The following is a 21256-nucleotide window of genomic DNA, read 5'->3' on the forward strand; positions in this document are numbered from 1 at the left end:
TTCGCCTGACTATAAATTGAACATGGTTGGGATTTTTCAGATGTTCTTCAAAATGATGAATCTATTTAGTTTGCAACAAAGTACATGTGATAATGTGGATGGAGTCAGTTTGGCCAAGCAACTTTCATAAGCTTTTATAATGTTTGTACCTGTACTTGGGTGTTTGTCTTTTGTAATATTTGTAGATTATCCAGGGTACAAAACCTGTTTTCTAGAAGTCACCAGCTTTCAGGTTTAGAGGTGACTTCTAGAAAACAGGTTTTGTACCCTACCCATTTCTTAGATTAACTGGTAATATTTTGGAGCAGTCAGTGGATTTCTTTTCTTTTAGTACTCCATTTCCTGCTTTATCAGGTAGACATTGTACAAGCTAATCCTGTATACAATTTATGTAATAATCAAGCATAAAATACCAGCAACAAGGCATGAATGTGTTATGCAGTCTGCAAAAAACAAACTTCTGGAGGAACTCAGCAGGTCGAGCAACATCTATTGAAGGTAAAGGTGTATAGTTTAGCAGTCCTGATGCAGAGCCTTGACCCGAAATATTGACCGTCGTTTGTCTCCACAGATGCTGCTCAACCCACTGAGTTCCTCCAGCAGTTTGTTTTTTGCTCCAGATTCCAGCATCTGCAGTCTCCTGTTATTTAGTCAGTTGGACTTTGTACATTTATGCCACACCAGGCAAGGAGTAGTGTTGTATCCTCTTTTAGGTTTCTATCATTCCCTCTTTGTTTCATTCTTATTGTTTGCTTGTATGTCTATCTGTCATTTCTCTATTTCATCAGCAAGACTTAAAGCTAAATTATGAAGACGACAAATGTGAAAATTTATTTTTTTAATTAGAATTTTTAAAAATATTATGTTTTTTTTTGATAGAATTACTCAGAGTGTAAGAACATAAAATATCAGAGGAAGGGTTGGCCACACAGACCCTGAAGTCTGCTGTATCACTGAAGAAGATCACTGCTGATCTTTTCTGCTTTCCTGATCTCCATATACCTTGATTCCCCTAGATATCAAAAATCTCCTGATCTCAGCCTGGGTTGTGGAATCCATAGACCTCTAAAGAATGCTAAAGATTTGCAAACCTCTGAGGGATCTATTTCCAACTGCCCTAAGTGTTGAGCTCCTTAACCTGAGACTATTTCCTATCATTCTAAAGTTTCCAGTCAACTGAAACAGCCTCTCAGTATTTACTCTGTTAACCCCTTTTGTAGTTTAATGTTTTAAGTAGATTACCTCTCTGTCTTTTAAACTCCAGAGAATGTACACTTTCTACTCAATATCCTCTTTGAAGGGCCCTTCCAATCCAGGAATCCATTTAATGAAGCTTCATGGCACTGCCTCCAAGGCATATGTATGATTCCTGAGATAAAGAAGCTGAAACTATCCACAGTATTCTAGGTATGGCCTCACCAAAGCCCTGTATAATTGTTGTGAGACTTCCTTACTCATGTACTCCAACCGGTCACAACCAAGGCTACCATACTGATTCCTTTTATAATTGGTTGTCTGCTAACTTCACATGATTCATGTATGAGAACATCAAAATCTCTCTAAACACCAACATTTGAAAGTTGCCCTCCATTTCAAACATATTCAATTTAACATTTAACATACTATACTCCATCTGCCACCCTCTTGTCCACTTTCAGACCTTGCATTGTATTTTCAGCAAATTTTGCAATCAGTCCTTTCATCTGAATCATTAATGTAGACTGTCTAAGCTTTGGTCCTCGAATAAACACATTAGATACAACCCTGACAATCTTTAAATGTTCAATTTAATCTTACACTTTATTTTATGAATCAATCTTCTTTCGACACAGATATTATCCCCAGACAAATCTACATTTGGAAAGTGGGAGTCCTTTAAAAGTGAAATAATGGGAATTCAAGGTCATTGTGTTCCTGTAAGAGTGAAGGGTAAGAACGGGAAATCAAATTCATCTATTGTCAAGGAGTATGGAGGGTTTGAAAAAAAAGGAAGCACATGGCAGATATAGAGCACTGAAAATGCACAAGGCCCTTTTGGAGTGTGTAGGAGGTGCATAAAAAAGAAATTAGGACAAAAAGGGGCCACAACGTATTGTTGCCAGATAAGATTAAGGAAAAGCCCAAGGCATTTTATAAGTATATTAACAGTTAGATAGTAACCAAGGAAGGAGTGGGGTCCATTAGGGACCAAAGGGGCAATATATGCATGGAGCCAGGGGGTATGGGTGAGGTTTTAAATTAATAGTTTTTATCTCAGTTTCACTAAGGAGAAAGGCATTGTAACTGGGGATTTTAGTTGGGATGTTGAAATTCTAGAGCACATTAAAATAAAGGAGAATGTATTAGATGTCCAAAAGGGCATAAAGGTGGATAAATCCCATGGCTTGCTGAGTTTTTTCCCAGACTGCTTTGGGAAACAAAGGAAGAGATTGCTGGGGCCCTGCCAAAGGTATTTAAATCTTTAACGGCCACTGGTGAGGTGCCAGAAGACTGGAAGACAGCAAAGGTGATACCTTTATTCAAGAAGGGCAGCAGGGATAAGCCAGGCAATTATTAACCAGTTAGTCTAAGAACATTGGTAAGAAAATTATTGGAAAAAATCCTAAAGGACAGGATTAATCTACACTTGCAAAGGGAGAGATTGATCAGAGTGAATTGCATAGAGATCCTGTTTGACTAATGTCATTAAGTTTTTTTTTGAAGAGTTAACTAAATCTACTGATGAGGGCATTGCAGTTGGTGTGATTTACATGACTTCAATAAGGCCTTTGACAAGGTCCCACTTGGAAAGCTAGTTTAAAAGGTTACAGCCCATGAAATTCAAGATAAATTGGCAAATTGGAACCAAAATTGGCTTGGTAATAAGGGAGAGAGTGATGATGGAGGGTGACTATTTTGATTGGAAGGCTGTACCACAGGGATCTTTGCTGGGACTTTTACTGTTTGTTATATATATTAATGACTTAGATGTGAACGTAGGAGGTATGATTAGTAAGTTTGCAGATGGCATGAAAATTGGTGGTGATGTTGATAATGAGGAGAGTACTCTTAAACTGCAGAATGAGATTGATCAACTGGTTATTTGGATCAACAATGGCAGTTTGAATTTAATCCCAATAAGTGTGAGGATTTGGAGAGCCATACTAACGCTAGTTCATATACCATGAATGATACACAATACACATAATATTAAGGGACAAAGGTCCAAAGATCCCTGAAGGTGGCAGCGCAGGTAGAGTGGGAGGTGAAGAAAGGATATGGAATGCTTGTTGCATTAGCTGAGCATCGAGTATAAGAGCAGGGAAGACTTGGTAGAACTTTATAAAATATTGATAAGGCCACAGCTGCAATATTGTTTGCACTTCTGGTGGCCACACTATAGAAAGGATGTGATTGCACTGGAGAGGGTGCAAAGGAGATTCACCAGGATGGGATGTTTCAGTTATGAGGAGAGACTGGATAGGCTGGGTTTATTTTCCTTGGAGAGGAGGAGACTAAAATGAGACTTGACAGAGGTGAAGAAAATTGTGAGAGGCATACATAGGGTAAATAGTAGGAAACCTTTCCACACGGCAGAGGTGTCTAAGACCAGAGGGCGGAAGTCTAAAATGAGGAGTAAGAGGTTTTGAGGGGATCTAAGGATTTTTTATCACTCAGAGGGTGGTTGTAATCTGGAATGCACTACCTGAATAAGTGGTGTAGGCAGATACTTTCACAACGCTTAAGAAACTTTTGGACAAGCCCTTGAATTGCTAAAGCATGGTAGACTATGGACAACCTGCTGGTAAATAGGATTAGTGTAGATAGGTACTTGATGATCAGCATGGATATGGTGGACCTAAAGGCATGTCTCTGTGCTGTATGATTCTACGAATCAATAACTCTATGAGGCTCTTACCTACTGTAACAATATATTATGTGGCACCTGGTTGAATACCATTTGAAAATCTAAATATGCAACATCTACTGGTTCCCTTTTAACAACTCTGCTTGTCACATCTTCTAAGGACTCTAACAAGCAAGGGCCATTTCCCTTTTATATAATCATGTTAACTCTGCAAATCATGTGAAGTTTTTCTAAGTGTCCTATTATCATTGCCTCGGTAATGGACTCCAGCCATTTCCTGACAATTGATATCAGGCAATTTGGCCTCAAGTTTCCTTTTCTGTATGTGTAGCTTACTATAGTTTGAAAATGAGAATTTATGCTATCAAATGAACACTCAGTGATTGTGACATATTTTATTCTTTCAATTGAAATGAAATCAGTTATTATAGTGCAGAAAACAAAGAGGGAGATGAATTTGATATGTACACTAAACATTTGTGTACCTGTTTCCTTCATTGTTTTTTTTACATATTGCCTCTGCCTATTTGTTGACTGTGCTTTTTGTTTATTCTTTTAATTTTATGTGGATCCTTCCAAACACCCAGCTTTCTTGACACCCAAGGTTTTCTCCGACAACCTACAGATATCACAGAGCATAAACACAAATAGTGAATCAGTAACTCTAGTGCAAGGCACTTAGCCAAGGATCAAACTGGGTGCCAGACAGTATTTTGCACTTGTACATCTAAGCACTGGAAATTATATGCAGTATTTTTTATTCTAACATTAAAAAGTTACAAAGGATGTTCAGAGGGTTTTCTGGAAGCTGTTGAGGTATGTGTTTGTACCTTGCTGGAGTTGCCCAGTAAAATGCCCAAACAGTTGAAAGGAGTAGCTCCATTGCGCTCAGGGTGAGATAGGATTGCGTAGTGATCAAGTTACTGGACAAGTAATGCAGACATACTGTACATACTAAAGATTGACAGAGATAAATGGAATATTCACCACTGCATATGAGGGTAAATTCATTTAACTGAATAAATTTGAAATAATGATGTCTAAATGATCATAATCCATGTAGTTCCCTGTTGCCCTTTCGAGGAGGAAAGTTGCTGTCATACCTCATCTGACCCATTGATGATTCCTGACACTGAACAACATGGTTGACACTTCTTTCTGTAATGGGCTGCCAAACCATTCAGTTCAAGGGCAGTTATGATAATTGTCAGATCATTTGCACTTCTTTCAATTTTGCTTGCCACTCTTTTCCAAATGATGTACATCTGAAACACTTCTGTGCTATGCAAGCACTGGAACATTTGAGGCTCATCATCAATATCTCTTTTTGATTTATCCTGGTCTTTGTAACCTTGACATACCATGCAATGCTGGCTTTGCCCCTTCACTTTTTCAGTAACACATTCACATTGACCTACACACTCAACATCCAAAAAAGATTATTTTCAACAACATTGGAGGGTTGCAATAAAAATGGAGAAGCATGTATTAACAAAATAACTTGATCTTATGTAGAGTGAAGATCATTATGGGCATCTATTATGAACTGCATTGGTCATCAATTACTCAACAGCTTTTCAGTCATCTTTACAGCTATGTAATGAAACATCTGAATGTTCAATTGATATGACAATACAAGAGTGCAGAGGAAGAGCAGCTTAATTGGTCGTTTATTTTAACTTCGTTTCTGCATTCTATATCCCATACGTCCTTGTGCCACAAACCTTGGCTTGATTTTCTATTGGTTATGTTGCCCTGCTTTCTAGTAAAGGAGTTTCCTTCTTTTAAATATCTAAGGAATTAAATGACCATATCTCATTATTCACCATTGTGATATTCAGCTATAAGTATGAATAAATAAATATACACATCATCACATGCATGTGAATTTACTGAGTAATCCAATTTCAGTTTTCAAAAGTATGTACTTCCATGTTCAGGTTCTCGGTACTAAAAGGGTTATCTCAATGTTCAGTGGGGATTTTTTTCCGAGAAATCAGAGCTCATTGACTATTTCATTGACCTGAAATTTTATTTTGCTATTTAATAGTGCATGGTGCTTTAGAGTAGTAAAAAGATCTCTGTGGCTGCATCTCAGTGGGATCACATTAATATACTGGGGATTGTGGTCTACATTAGAAAGATGAGCATTTTTGATGAAATCTCCAGACATCAATGGTTTATGCATTTAGCAAAAGATCGTGGCAATCTAATGACAGTGATAAAAGTACACATCCTCCCAGGGAAAAGTTTGACATTTGATAAATTACTTTGAAATACTTGTCACTACAAAAGCAAATATAGCAGCTATTCTAACACAACAGTATCCAGTCAAGCTTATTGGTCAGTTCACCTGTTTTTGTTCTCAAGAAATATATCTGGATATATTTGCTATATGTACATTTCAGATCAATATAAAGGAATCAAGTATTCACTGCCAATACCAACTGTTTTGTGCAAAGACTAAGGATAAATTAAATTATTGACAGAATCAACCTTGGTCAAGTCCTGACCTCATCCTTCCAATCTGAAATTTGATATAGCGTTGGACAATTTGGAAAAGTATATGCAAACAATGTATGTAATCTTTAATGAAATGAAATAGAATTTATGTATATATGAAGTCTTGCATTTATATTCACATCACAACTTAGGTACATCTTCCCCTAAGTAAATGAGGAAAGCTGAAACCAGTGCCATCACTTGTAAATGTCAATGAATAGGCAATACCAAGAAACCCACACAATATTGCTGCCTTCCATTGGGCTAATGCTGTTCCAGAATCTACCAGGGTCAAAGTGATTGTAGGCCCATGTTTTCATAAATGATGAGAGAGTTTATTAGTAGTCGTCTCTACCTCCGTTAATGCCACAATCATTCACACATTGAAGGCCTGGCATATTCTAAGGCCTGTCACGTTCTAATTCCCATTCAGGGTACTTATGCAGATTAAGGTGGGTTGCCTCATAATGACACCACAACAATTATCCCACAATAATATCACTACATTGGCCTCCTTCAGGAATAGGAGGAATCTTAATTATGGTGTGTTACCATTGCATGGCTTCCTTCAATGTATGTGATGATGCTCAATGGGAAAGATAAATTCAGGCACTCACTGATGGAAAATACTGATAGCCCAAGCTTCCCCAGCAAGAAGAACCAACTCCTTTCCCTTATCTTCAAATTGTTGAATAAAATAAATTCCAGAAACTACATATTTCACAATTGCATGATTAAATTAGCCTACTGAATTCTCATGTGTCTTTTAATGCCTTCTACACCATTTTAATTGAAAATTCCAGTTGGCCTCAATAGTGTGAGCACCTGTGAAATATTTTGCTCCCAAAACAATTAAGGAGCGTTCTTAACCACATCAGGTATATGCAATTCTGCAAAATTTCCTTTATGCATCAACAGATATCCAAGTTGATTTAATCCTGAATCATAAGATGATTTTTCGGATTTATTTGTTTTTTTTAAAGACTTTGGAACAAAACGGTGATCTGAATTTTCCTTGCCTAATTTCAGCTTTGTCACATATTTAAAATGTTAAAATTGGACTCTTCTCTGTTGTGAACACTCGATAACAACAGGCTTAACACACCTTTGATTCTAAACATCTGTGGTGTTTCTTCTGCTAATTCAAAATATTGAACAGGATCACAGCTTGCTTATTTCAAGTGATTTAAGTCTAAGATATGAGTTTGGATGATTGATTCATTTCTTTTTGGTTAGTATCCATCCTGAGCATAATAATGGGAGTACAATAGGTGAAAATTAAACTTGCTTGCTTTAGCTCGAACAAAACAGAAATAGAAATACTAATTTTTCAGGGAAATAGTGAAGAAAATAAAGCAAGTGATCTTTACCTTGCCATTTAGAGAAAAAGTATTGCTCACACAGATTCTCGTTGGATAGAGTGAAATAGTGAGAAATCCATTACTATTTTGGGGGTATAATTTAGTAATTATTCCCCAAGAATCCAAGATGAAAGTGTATGCAATTCAGAGAAAACATTTACCAGTCACAAGAATTGTAGGAATAGATTACTGGTCTGTATTTGGAATCTTTTGTGTATTTGGGACACCCCATTGTGTTTTTCCACTGACCAAAGAAGTACTATCTTTTCAATTCTGATAACTTTTGTAATGGAGAATTATGCAGAACTTTAACTGTCCTAAATTAGACTGGGATAAGACAAAGTTAGCAAGGGCTTCCAGCAAGCATCCAGAATTGCTTCTATAATCACTACAATGAATGCCTGACAAAGAAAGATGCAGAGCTGAATCCGTTCCTGAGTAATGAAGTAGGACAAATAATGTATAAACTTGTGAGAGAAGAAGTGAAACAAAGGTTTATCAGATTGACTCCTAGGATGAGGAGTTTATCCTATAAAGACAGAGTACTCAAACTGGGCCTGTGCTCTCTAAAGTTTAAAAGAATGAGGGGTAATCTCATTGAACCTTACAAAATTCTGATAGGGCTCAGTAGGATAAATTCAAGAATGCTAGAACCAGGGTTCACAGTCTCAAAATAAGGGGGTCACCCATCACAACTTAGCTGAAAAGTATTGGAATTGGTTTATTATTGTCACTTGTGCTGGGGTGCAGTGATAAACGTGCCTTGCATACCATTCATACAGATCAATTCATTACACAGTGCATTGAGATAGTACAAGATAAAACAATACTGAATGCAGAATAAAGTGTAACAGCTACAGTGCATTGTGGGTCAATAATATGTTGTAAGGTCATAATGAGGTAGATTGTGAGATCAGGAGTCCATCTCATCGGACTAGGGAACCATTCAATAAACTTGTAACAGGGGGATAGAAGCTGTCCTTGAGCCTGGTGGTATGTGCCTTCAGGCTTTTGTATCTTCTGCCCAATGGGAGAGGGGAGAAGAGAGAATGCGCAGAGTGAGTGGGGTCTTTGATTGTGCTGGCTGCTTTACCGAGGCAGCAAGAAGTATAAATAGAATCCATGGATGGGAGGCAGGTTTCCATGATGTGCTGAGCTGTGTCCACAACTCTCTGCAGTTTCTTGTGGTCATGGGCAAAGCAGTTGCCATATCAAGTCATGATGCATCCAGATAGGATACTTTCTATGGTGCATTGACAAAAATGGATGAGTGTCAAAGGGGACATGCAAAATTTCTTTAGCATCCTGAGGAAGTAGAGGTGCTGGTGAGCTTTCTTGGTCATGGCATTTACGTGGTTGGACCAGGACAGGCTATTGGTGATTTTCACACCGAGGAACTTGAAGCTCTCAACCCTCTCGACCTCAGCACCATTGATGTAGACAGGAGCATGTGCACAGCAACCTCCCTGAAGTCAATGACCAGCTCTTTTGTTTTGCTGACATTGAGGGAAAGGTTGTTGTCATGACACCGTGTCAATAAGCTCTCAATCTCCTTCCTGTATTCTGACTCATCATTATTTGAGATACAGCCCATTACGATGATATGATCTGCAAACTTGTAGATGGAGTTAGAGCAGAATCTGACCACGCAGTCATGAGTGTATAGGGAGTAAAGTAGGGGGCTGAGGATGCAGCCTTGTGGGGCACCAATGTTGAGAATAATCATGGCGGAGGTGTTGCTGCTTATCCTTACTGATTGCAGTCTGTTGGTCAGGAAGTCAACAATCTAGTTGCAAAGGGAGGTTTTGCTTGGAATTATAGTATTGAAGGCAGACCTGTAGTCGATAAACAATAGTCTAACATAGGTGTCATACTGTACAGATGCTCCAGAGATGACTGTAGGGCCAGGGAGATGGCATCCACTGTAGACCTGATTCGACGATAGGTGAATTACAGTGGGTCGAGGTTGTCTGGGAGGTTGGAGTTAATGCGTGTCGTGACCAGCCTCTCAAAGCACTTCATGATGGTGGATGTCAGAGCCACCAGGTGTTAGTCATTAAGGCACGTTACTTTGTTTTTCTTCAGTATTGAGACAATGATGGTCTTCTTAAAACAGGTGGGAACCTCAGATTGAAGCAGGGAGAGGTTAAAAATGTCTGGAAATACCCCTGTCAGCTGATCTACACAGGATCTAAGGACACAGCTTGGGACACCACCCAGGCCAGATGCTTTACACGGGTTCACTCTCCAGAACACTGAACTTCCTCTTCAGTGAAATTTTGAAAGTTGACATCCAGGAGTGAGGCATGGGCTTAGTTGCCGAGTACAGGTCCTCTCCAGGTTATGAATGCCCGACTTATGTACAGCCTGTACATATGAACGAGCATTTGGGAGACCAGCAGGTTGGATTTGCCAGCTGCTGCAGGGCTGCATACATCTTCTGCCACCTGTGAACTTGGTTAGCGGCCGCATTTCTGATTTGCAAACTGTTCAAGTTACGAACACTTCAAAAGAACGGAACTCTTCCATAACCTTGGGAGGACATGTACGTCCAGGACAGAGATCAGTTGGTTTTTGGATACTAAAAGAATCAAGGGATATAGAGTTCATAAAGGAATGTTAACACTGAAGTAATAAATCCAGTTACCTGAAATTGGAGAATTCAGTGTTCATGATGTTGGGTTGTTGACTGCTCAGGTGGAATTTGAGGTGCTGTTCCTTTAGTTTGTGCTTGGCCTCACCCAGACAGTGGAGGAGGCTGAGGACAGACAGGTTGAGGTGGAAATGAAAAGAGGAATTAAAATGGCCATTACTACCAGCGCTCTGTCTTCAATGGCTATCTTGAGCCATTTCATCTACCCTCCCCATTCCCCTTCTGCCTTTTTCCTTCTTTTTCTGCTCTACCTAGGTCCTCTCACACTTCCCCTTATTTCCAACCACCCAGCCCCCTATCACCCAATTTCTTTCCCCTCCCCCACCTACTCCTTCTGCCCACCACCCACACTCTCCTCCCATCGGGTCCCCTATCCTGTCTCCCCACTGTTCCCATCTGCCCTCAATCTCTCCCTTTTTTAGTTCCACTCTTCACCATTTTTTCTTATCATATTCCATAATCTGCAGCCGTTTGTTGTCTCCATTTATCACCTCCCAGCCTCTGTCATTATCTCCACCCTTCCCTTCCCCTCCTTACTCCATCTGCCAAATCAACCTCTCCTCAACTGGATCGACCTATTGCTTGCCAGCTCTTCCCCCCACACTTACCCCTCATCTCTTTATACTAGCTATCTCCCTTCTACTTTTTCAGTCCAGATGAAGGGTCTCGACCTGAAATGTTGACTGTCCATTTCCCTCCACAGATGCTGCCTGACCCACTGAATTCCACCCGTAGCTAGTTTTTTGCTCCAGATTCTGACACCTGCCAGCTCTTGTATCTCCTTAAAATATTATCAGTTTTTCAAAATGTGTTATTAACATGCATGCTGTAATATTTATGTTCCGGATTACTTAATTAGTTTCTTCAGGCCCAGCAAGATGCAAAGCAGTAATTATGGCTTCAATTCTGTCTCAAGGTCATTGTGACTGCTGACACGTTAGATGTTCTAACCTAATTTGCATTATAGTGATTCTGAGGCAGGATGATCTGCTGGCACACTCTTCACTTCCAAGTAAGGCTACAGCTGCTGATATTCTTTGACTGTCTACAATCCATTCCTAACCAGACCTGAATATACTTAACTTCTGAGATGAAGAAAATTAGTCTTTTCATATGGAAACATTTAGGCAATTGTAGCTTTGTATGCCATTAAAAACTCAATTGCTCATCACGTAACAAAGCAAAACACTTTCAGAATATTTTATGGCAGGAATGGTTCATAAATACCTGAAACTCTGGTTATTTCACTGATTTCTGCAGATTATGGTAGAGAAAGCTGCAAAACAGTATACTCTGTAAAGGAGCGGGGAATCATTGACAATCTTTATTAGTCACATAAACATGGAAGCACACAGTGAAATGCATCTTTTGCGTAGAATGTTCTGGGGGCAGCCCGCAAATGTCGCCGTGCTTCCAGCGCCAACATAGCATGGCCACAACTTACTAACCTGTACATCTTTGGAATGTGGGAGGAAACCAGAGCACCCGGAGGAAACCCACGCAGACACAGGGAGAACGTACAAACTCCATACAGACAGTGGCCGGAATTGAACCCGGGTCGCTGGCGCTGTAATAGTGTTGTGCTAACCACGACACTACCATGCCTGCCTGCACGGGAGTAACTACTGGAGTTCCACATTTAACTGTATATATGTTTGCACCAGACATTGCTATCAGTTTCACAAAGTAACAACTTAATTTTGTCATCAGTACAATTGCAAAGTCCAGGCCAATGTTTCCATTGTATGGTTGGTATATTGTGTATTATTTAATATCATGTGCTAAGTCTGTGCACCATGAGAGACGAATTCAGAGTTAGTATAATCTCCAACCCTTTTTAAGACAATGTCCAGCCTAGATCTGACAATTGTTTTTAATGATAAATAAACAGAAATGTTTCATCTCTGCCACTATTGTCTCCTGGTACATACTAAAATATATTATTTCCATTAAATATCTCTTTCCAAATTATGTCAAGTTTTGAAAACTTGATAATAAAAATGTTGAAATTTGAAATCTACCAAAATTTTCTGAATATAATTATTGTTTTTCACTGGTCTTTGCTCATAGATATATGTGTACGTATTGTGACTAAATAAGGAAAATCAGCAAAGTTAATATTCCTATATTGGTTAATAATTACATATGGCCCATGCAGATATAGCTACCTTTACCTGAAGGGTTCACATTGTGGTGAATATAAAATAATGCTTGTCAACACTCACAAGTGATGGACACTTGGGCCAAATGTTAGGGGAATAGTCAGGATGGAATATTACACCTGAGAGGGAATCAGTGACTTCAGGGGAGTAAAGACTATTGAGTTAAAGATTGTAGAAGAACTCCAAATGTACATTGAGAGATTTCTGATTCAAATTGAATTTGTTTAATCTGTTTAATACCCAACCAAAAGAGGTTAAGTGTGATATAGTTCTGAGATGTTTCAACGTTAATGCAATCACTTTAATGAAACTGAAACCTTAACTTTCCAGTGGATCATGCTGTTGTAAAACTATTTCTCTTTCTGTTGTGCATTTCTTTCAGGAAAAACTGTGAATGTGTTTCAGCGAGGAAGAGCCATTGACACAGGAGAAGTGGATATTGGAATGCAGGTGATGCAGACCATTCCCCCAGGTCTGTTCTGGCGTTTTCAAGTCACTACAGAACATCCCCTCTACCTGAAATTCAATGTGTCATTGGCTAAAGATGCCTTATTGGGGATTTATGGTCGACGGAACCTTCCACCCACACACACTCAGGTTATTATGGCTTTTACCCTTTTGTTTTTTATTAATGGGGAAACAAGCCAATAAGTTATAAGTGGGGAGAACTGAATCTATCTGTGTACTTATTTAATTAGATACAGCAGCATTCAACAACGTACCAAGAATGTAATCTGACTATGTTCTCCTCCATTAATTGGGGAGTATTTGTTGCTAAGGAATTGACATTCTTGTGAGATTAGAGTCACCAGCCAGGCTGTCAACTATTGTGCATCTAGAGTTTTCATGAGATGTTAGTGGTGGGCTAATGTTTTCAACCATTGGGTTTGTGTGGCATTCTTTATTGTGGTTTGAATGGCTCATTACAGAGGACAATTATGGCCAACCGCAATGATATGGGACTGGATTTACACATGGGAAAGAAGAGACAATAGCAGGTTTCTTTCCCAGGAACATTAATGAATCAGTACACAGAGTCAAATAACTTTCTGATAACTTTTACTGAAAGCATTTTTTTACCTCAGAGATTTCTTCTCAAACTGAGTTCAAATTGTCAGACTGCCATGGGATTTGGACTTGCTTTCTCAGTTTGACTGGTCTAGTAAAATATCATCACATCCAAGAACAACTGAAATATCAAAAATTATTGATTCTAAAGTACTGTCAATGGAATGTTAACAAAATTGGAGAACTACAATTACTTTTATCCATTTCTGTTATTACTGCCCACAAAAATCATTCATTATCATTAACAACATCACACAATCTTTAATTACCAATTATAATGCAAATGTTTAACTATAGGCACAATTAACACAGAACAAAAGGAATGAGTAACAAGGGGCTTCTCCTTGACGTGGTGTAGTTCCACTTGGAGGACCTAATGGTGAAATAATGAAACTCATCACAGATGGTCTACCAGCCTGAGCCATCAGTAGTAAAGAATTGCTTGCGTTTGATGAAATGCATTAAATTAAGCCAGTCCTGACTCAGAACACAAGGAAAGTAGTGTGACTACAATCTGTCTAGATTTTCAGTTGGAAAGAAAATTATTTATGCATTTGTATCCTTACAGTTTGATTTTGTGAAGCTTTTGGATGGCAAGCAATTGATTAAACAGGAGACGAAAATTCCAGAGAAACCGAAAAACACACCGCAGAATTTGATTCTGATGACTCTTCAGGAGGCTGGATTCATTGAATACATGGATTCAGGAACTTGGCACTTTGCCTTCTACAATGACGGGAAGAAAATGGAACAGGTCTTTGTGCTAACTTCTGTGATAGGTGAGGCATCATCAATTATATATTCAAATTATGTTTAACAGAAGTGTTTTGTCTTTAAGTAAGTCACAAAAAGTGCCTTTTCTAAATAGCTTTACCTCAAAACTGGACCAATTCATGCATGCTTTTTATGCATGATTTGATATTGAAGTCATTTTTTGCACATTACATAACACTGATAATCATTTCTGAAACAATAAGCAATTATTAGGAAAATGCCTTGTGCATTTTCAGGTGCAATTTACCTCAGCACATCTGTTTGGTGTCAAAGACAGATACCATTATGTCATCCGATGCACAGCAGCCATTTCCTTGTTTTCCGACAAAAATTGGATTTTACCAGTGCAACCAACACTTTTCACCTGCACTAAACAAGAGCAAACCCTGCAGCAAGTCAGCAAAGAAGTGTGAATTGTAGGGTCTCCTTTAGGAATTGCCATTCTTCCCACACCCTCCTTCAATTTTATGTTTCTCGGCTGCATTTTTGACAACAAGCAATGCTGCCAATAATCTCCCATTTCCATGTTTGATTAAAAATATAATTGTCTGTTAATATAGTCATACTATTTTTTTCAGTGGTTCTTCCTAATAACTTGCTCATGGAACTGACTGTGAAATGGATGTTTCCAGTTTCAAATCTCCTAACAGATGTGGGTATCAGAATATTGCTTCCCATAATTTGCTTGCCATTAAAGTTGATTGGCAGAAAATCACAGAATGGGTTTTGTGTGCAGCATCCATTTAAAAAGACTTGGATTTCTTGTGCTTCATCATGTCAGAAGCCCAAATGAAATTCTTTGAAGAGCAGTAACTGCTCTTTTGTGAACAAGTAATTGCTCTCAAAGGAATTCAACCCCTTTGTGCGAGAGTTTTACCTAAACTCTCTGTTTGCCATTATTAGCAATATTACAAAATATTGCCCTAAGTAAAACATGCTTCAAAGTAATCCAATAGAAAAAATAATAAACCAATTCCCATATGAATTAGCTTTTTAATGTATGATATCGCATTGAATACCCTCGGCTTCATCATTTCAAGGTGAATAATATCCTTCTTTGGCTGCACAAAGTACTTTAGATGAAAATAACTGGTGCCTCTTTGCCTAATGTATTGATCCAAAGGCTGGTGCTGCACCTTCTAACTACTTCTCTCACATTACAATTTGGATGAGCCAAAGCTTTCTCTAGGTTAGCGTCAGCTCAGCTAAAGCTCTCTTTTTTTACCTCCAGTTGCCACCTGCATGCTTCTTATATTGATACCAGTAGTATATCAGCAAATGGAAAATATGAAAATAATCCCAAACTGAGGGTTTCACTTAGTCTCCCTAATGTCCTTCAAGGTCTTCTCCAAGCTTTCACTCTCAATTCAAAATTCTACTGCCAAAGTTGCTACCCTTATAATGAGCCAGTCTCTTACTTTTGTTTCTTTCCAACTTCTAATTGTGCCAGTGAATTGATTTCCAGATCCACTGTCTGGCCCTCAAACCTCTCCATGGCATTGTCTCTTTTGAATTTGGTTATCCCTTCCAGTCATTTGTTGCTGTTCAAAGAGTTCTCCGACTCTGAAACATTTTTTTATTCTTTCATTCTCCCATCAAGTGACCATTCTTTCAGCCACCATGCCCTTGCTTTCTGAGTTCCCATTTTAGATCCATCATTCCACTTGGTCGTTTGCTTGCATTAAGCTCCTTAGAATCATACTCATTAACTGGATCTTTGCTTTAATTGCATTAAACCTTTCCATTTGCCAATATTTTCAATGCCCAACATTTTCCTATCCTCAAGGTAAAACATTTTAAGACACTTTCCTTCATGTGATGAGTAACACCGGGGTTTAAGTAGTTACTTTATGACCAGAGGTTGCAAAACCTTAGCATATGTTTCATTGAGTTTAGAATTTGAATAGCGGACTAATTGAGCTTGAAGCAACAACCTTCTGATTCAGAATGCAAATAACTGAGCCAAGATGAAACCTCAGGACTGATTTTTATGATGTTCACCCTCTCAGCACTTATATAAGGAACTTAAGAAGATAATGCCTGTGAATTACTTTCCACTTGACTCTCTGAAGATCATGGATAACAGTCAATTTCTTGATACCTACAGTCAACAGGCAAGACTGTTTATCTGTACCATATAAAATCTATCATTCTCAGTATCAGTCTAAAATTAATGTTACTATCTGTATTAAAGTTACAGCTGAAGGAATCAGCTTTTGCTCAGATCACGGTGGTTTTTTTTGCAATAAATGCTTGTTTTGCTAATGGATCTAATAATTACTTTTCACAATACCCTACAAATCTCCTTTCTGATTAATATGCTGCATGACAGTTCCATTCAAATAAAAGTAAATAAAGCCTCAAACAATCTTTGGTGATGAATTTTACCAGCTATAAATACTTGACATAACCTCAATCACTTGAAAAGAATGGTTAACGCTATTGAATTTTCAATATTTAATTGAGCTAGACCAACAAACCACTTAAAATATTTTTTTTAATTGTTAACTGCATTCAAACTGATTTAATTTTCCATGGAGTTTTATGAAGTCACTGTTCAAGTCATGTTTGTTGATTAGTTATAGCAGACTCCTCATAACACTATATTTGATCTTATGAATCTTAAGAAGCTCAAAATTGATTTAATCTTCCATTTGGAATGTATGGTCTGTCTTCAGTGGTGCAATCTAATCATTTTGGTAATATTCTGTCATCAGCGATGTCATTGTCACTTTAGGCAAAGTATGTCATCCTCATGAATAATTTCTATGCAATTTCACCATCGTAGGTGGCTATAAATTTAGAAGTGTAACGGAAAGTAGAAAATCTTGTTAGTTATCCCTTTAAAAGTTTTAAGAAACATTGAGGGGTACCCCATCTAACATTCATTCACTCCAGCACTGGGACATCATGGATGTAGTCTGTCCATAAAATTCATGGCAGTGAGCACCACCCAAAATGGCTATCTCCACTATCAAGAATAAAAATGGGCAGCAGATGTATAGGAAGATTGCTGCCTGCAGGTTCCTCTCCAGGTGATATGCCATTCTGACTTTGTAAAGCAGTCACTGAATCACAGAATGGTTGCACTGTGGAAGGAGGCCATTCCACCTGTGGAACCTGTACCAGTTCGACGTAAATGCAATCCAGCTATTCCCATAGGACCATAAAATATCGGAGCAGAATCAGGCCATTCAGCCTAGCAGGCCTAGGCTGAATGGCCTGATTCTGATTTTTCAACCCCAATCTTCTGCCTTCTCCCCATAACCCTTAACCCCCCTACCAATCAAGAACTTATCAATCTCTGTCTTAAGTACACCCAATGACTTGGCCTCTGCAGCCCTCTGTGGCAACAAATTCCACAGATTCACCACCTTCTGGCTGAAGAAATTTCTCCTCATATCAGTTTTAAAGGGATTTCCCTTTATTCTGTTGACCCTTACCTCAGTCAATTCACAGAGGTTAGGTAAATGACCACACAAATCCTAATTAATTCAAACTCGCAACTTTATCACATCAACTTTATTGTATCAATGCAAATATCCATGTAAGTTATGTTGACTCCAGGTCAATGACTTAGGTTCCTGAATGCTATTGTTCTTTCTGTACCCAGACCCTCGCTCCAACTTCCCTAACTTGTAACACCAAAATAGGGGATCTCCTGTTGGCCAAACGATTGATCCTTATTCTGAAATTCACATTTGAAATCTTTCATTGTTATTCTCTGTTGTTATCAGTTCTGGACATTTATACTTTGATGCCGTTGAATCTGACTTATCGGGCTAGCCTGTGTCCACTTTCCATTGGCTCTGGCCAAAGGTTTCAGGTAACATTACCTCACTGCTGTTCTCCCAGATAAGGATATGTCATTCCTTTTCTTTTCCTTGAATCAGACCATTTCAAACCAGTTATAGCCTGTTCAAGTCAGACACTGGGCTCAGGTTATTTCAGTTCATGGACACAGACTTTTCTTCTTATAAGACTGTGTCAATTCTCCAACCTTATCAAAGAGCATCCCATAGATAACTTCTTATTTGGAAATGATCTCTCATTTAGCAGATTATTGGTAGGGCCTTTATTATGCTCACTTTCAATCACTTTAATCCAGCAAGAGTTAGTTCAGAAAACAGCTCACAAAATGGTGGTCACAAGAACAGTCTCACAAAATGACAGCCTCCACTTCTTCCACCACATGGTGAGAACAAAGACATTGGTTTTGTCTACTTGTCCACTGTCCTTGACTTGTTCCAGCTTGTTTTGCATACTTTTCATTTCTTCAGGCCAACAATTCCAAGGCTGTGCCCTCTGATCCTAGACTCTCCTACTTATGGAAACATCCTCTCCACGCCAACTTTATCCAGGCCTTTCAGTCCCACCCATCTCCTTGCAGCAGATATCCATGGTCTGTGGCTTCCCCTGAAGTCTGCCCTGCCCTAATTCTGACTTTGCATTTGTCTCAGATTTTTCTCCACATCTGGTCTCCAAGCACATTTTGTTCAGATGTCCAGCCTCCTGCTCTACTGTCAGCCTTATTCACACTAAACTACTGACCACTCAACTTAATTTCCTGGCTTCCATGTTAGCTCCATCTTTGCAAATTGCTAACTATTTCTCCTTCTTTTCCACAGTCCTTGAACTTATTGCCATTTCCCACATCTATGCCTGTATTTCCCAGAGCTCCTTGTCTGAATCCATCCATTGATTCAGGTTTTGGCCACTGCCACAGTCACAAAATGGCCCTTGTTGAAGTCATTAATTATATTCTACATGACTGCAACAAAGGTAAACAACCACCTTCTCCTTCTCAAACTTTCTGTGGCCTGTGATACAGCTGACCACACCATGTCCCTCAGTACCTCTCACACATTATCCAGCTGCACAAGACTGTCTTCACCTGGTTCCATTCTTCTCTATCACTACAACCAAACAAACCCTGTCTACCTTTCCTCCACTGGCATCTGTTTGTTCTTTAAGGATCTATCCTTGGCTCTATCTATTTTTTCATACTCATACTGCCTCTCAGTGATAATATTGCCCCTTTCAGTCCCTGCCACAGCTCATTTACTGCTGAAACACAAGTCCATGCTTTTTACCTCCAGACTTTGCTATTCAAATGCTTGGTAGACTGTTTTCCTAAATTCTACTTTCCATCAACTTGTATTCTTCCAAAGATCTGCTACCTGTATCTCTGCACCAAATCTACATATCACCCCTCTGCTTTCTGATTAATCTTCCTTAATTCAAATAAAAATCTCATACTTGTTGTTAAATCCCTCCCTAGTACAGTCCTTATATGTGGATTCTCCTCCAGTCATTTGATTCACTGAGAAATGTTCTCTAATTCCTGTCTTTTGAATATATTGATTTTAATTGTGTGCCTTGAGATGCTCAGGCCTTGAACTCTGGTATTTCCTCTCTTGTTTTCTGTCCCTTTAACTCTCTTTCCTCTGTTAAGATGCCCTTCAGAGCTTCCTCTCCTGTCCTAATATCTCCATTTGTTGCTTGATACCATTTTTTAAATCATCTTCCCGTGCACTTCTTTGGAACCTTTTACTATAATGATGCTATAAAAACGCACATTGTTTTTATTGTTCTGGACCCTGAACAGTGAGATTACATAATCAATTATTGACGGGTTGCCAAGGTTTTTAGCAATGGTCTGACTCACAACAATGCTATCACTGCCATTTCTTACTTTTCCACTGACCACTTGCTTTTCTTAAATGAATATAATATCCATCTTTATTCTCAAGAATCACTTAGCTTACAAGCATATTTCTGTTTTACTTTATTCTGTCTTTGAGGACCATTATTTGGAGATTTTGCTTTTTAAAATACATGGCCTTTTAATCTAAGCACAGTACTTGGCTTCCTCATACGATTAATAGTTCTTAATTTTGTAATCATGCTACAATTTTACTTTGTCCACTAGGGTCTCTGATACAAATGTATTTGTCAAATCCTACCTGTAAAATTTGTGAACCAACATTAAATTTTCTGAAACTTTAGCTTGGTTGAAGAAATGATGCTTAGTGGATAATATATGTGGGAAAAGCCATACTTAACTTTGCCTTTTCCCACATACATATCCAAAGACACTTTAGAGTTAGTGTTCAGCAGTGATACAAGATTTCCTTTATTCTCTTCAACAAGGTGCTGTGCAAGGATTCATTTATTTAATGCTTGTGTGAATATTTCACCTCGCCTTGTCTGTCTATGAATGGACCAAAGACTATTGAAAGCCTTGGAAGTTAAAACACCTCACTACCAATTATTTGTTTAATGGGTTCCTCGTCATTGGGGGTGGCTTAACTTGGAAGTCTGTGCTAAATAGAAATGGCTAATTTTGGACTAATAGCTTGATTGACCTGCACCTAAATTGATTCAACCTTACCCTGCAGACCATTAGAATCTCTCTTAAGATGCATTAGGTCCTCATTAACAAGTGGATCTATGTCCCCTGTTTTATGTCCTTTTGGAATCCCACCTATTTTAATGCATTGCTGCACCTATCCATTCTCCAGTTAATTACCTTTAGTGTCTTGACTCTGCAAAGAAATGGGGGATAGGAAAGGAAATAAAATGAGAACAAAGAATGATTGGAAAGTAGGTTTTCTTTCGGGAAAATAAAATTGGTATGACATTAGAAGAGGAGATGTTGTATTCAAGATGTAATGTGACAATAGCCCTGGACTGAAGTGTCTAGAGAATAAACCTTTATGAAGATTTATGTTGCTCAGTCCAGATTTAATGTCATTATAATGTCAGGCACATACCACAGTTAGACACTGCATGCAAGGTCTCAACCCAAGACATCAACAGTTTCTTTCCCCCACAAATGCTGCTCAACTGGTTGAGTTCATCCAGCAGTTTGTTTTTTACACACCAC

General features: G+C 38.6%; 1 protein-coding gene across 9 annotated transcripts in view; it reads left to right on the forward strand.

The window, feature by feature from the left end:
• Window positions 1-21256, forward strand: part of tenm1 (teneurin transmembrane protein 1) — a 1611625-nt gene that overhangs the window by 1384794 nt on the left and 205575 nt on the right. For all 9 annotated transcript variants that reach the window (XM_052021038.1, XM_052021037.1, XM_052021042.1 and 6 more), the window contains 2 exons: window positions 12908-13122; window positions 14162-14372. In XM_052021038.1, coding sequence (XP_051876998.1) covers window positions 12908-13122; window positions 14162-14372 — 426 coding nt within the window. The remainder of the gene's footprint in view (window positions 1-12907; window positions 13123-14161; window positions 14373-21256) is intronic.

Source organism: Pristis pectinata, chromosome 8, assembly GCF_009764475.1.
Source record: "Pristis pectinata isolate sPriPec2 chromosome 8, sPriPec2.1.pri, whole genome shotgun sequence".
NCBI classification, from domain to species: Eukaryota; Metazoa; Chordata; class Chondrichthyes; order Rhinopristiformes; family Pristidae; genus Pristis; species Pristis pectinata.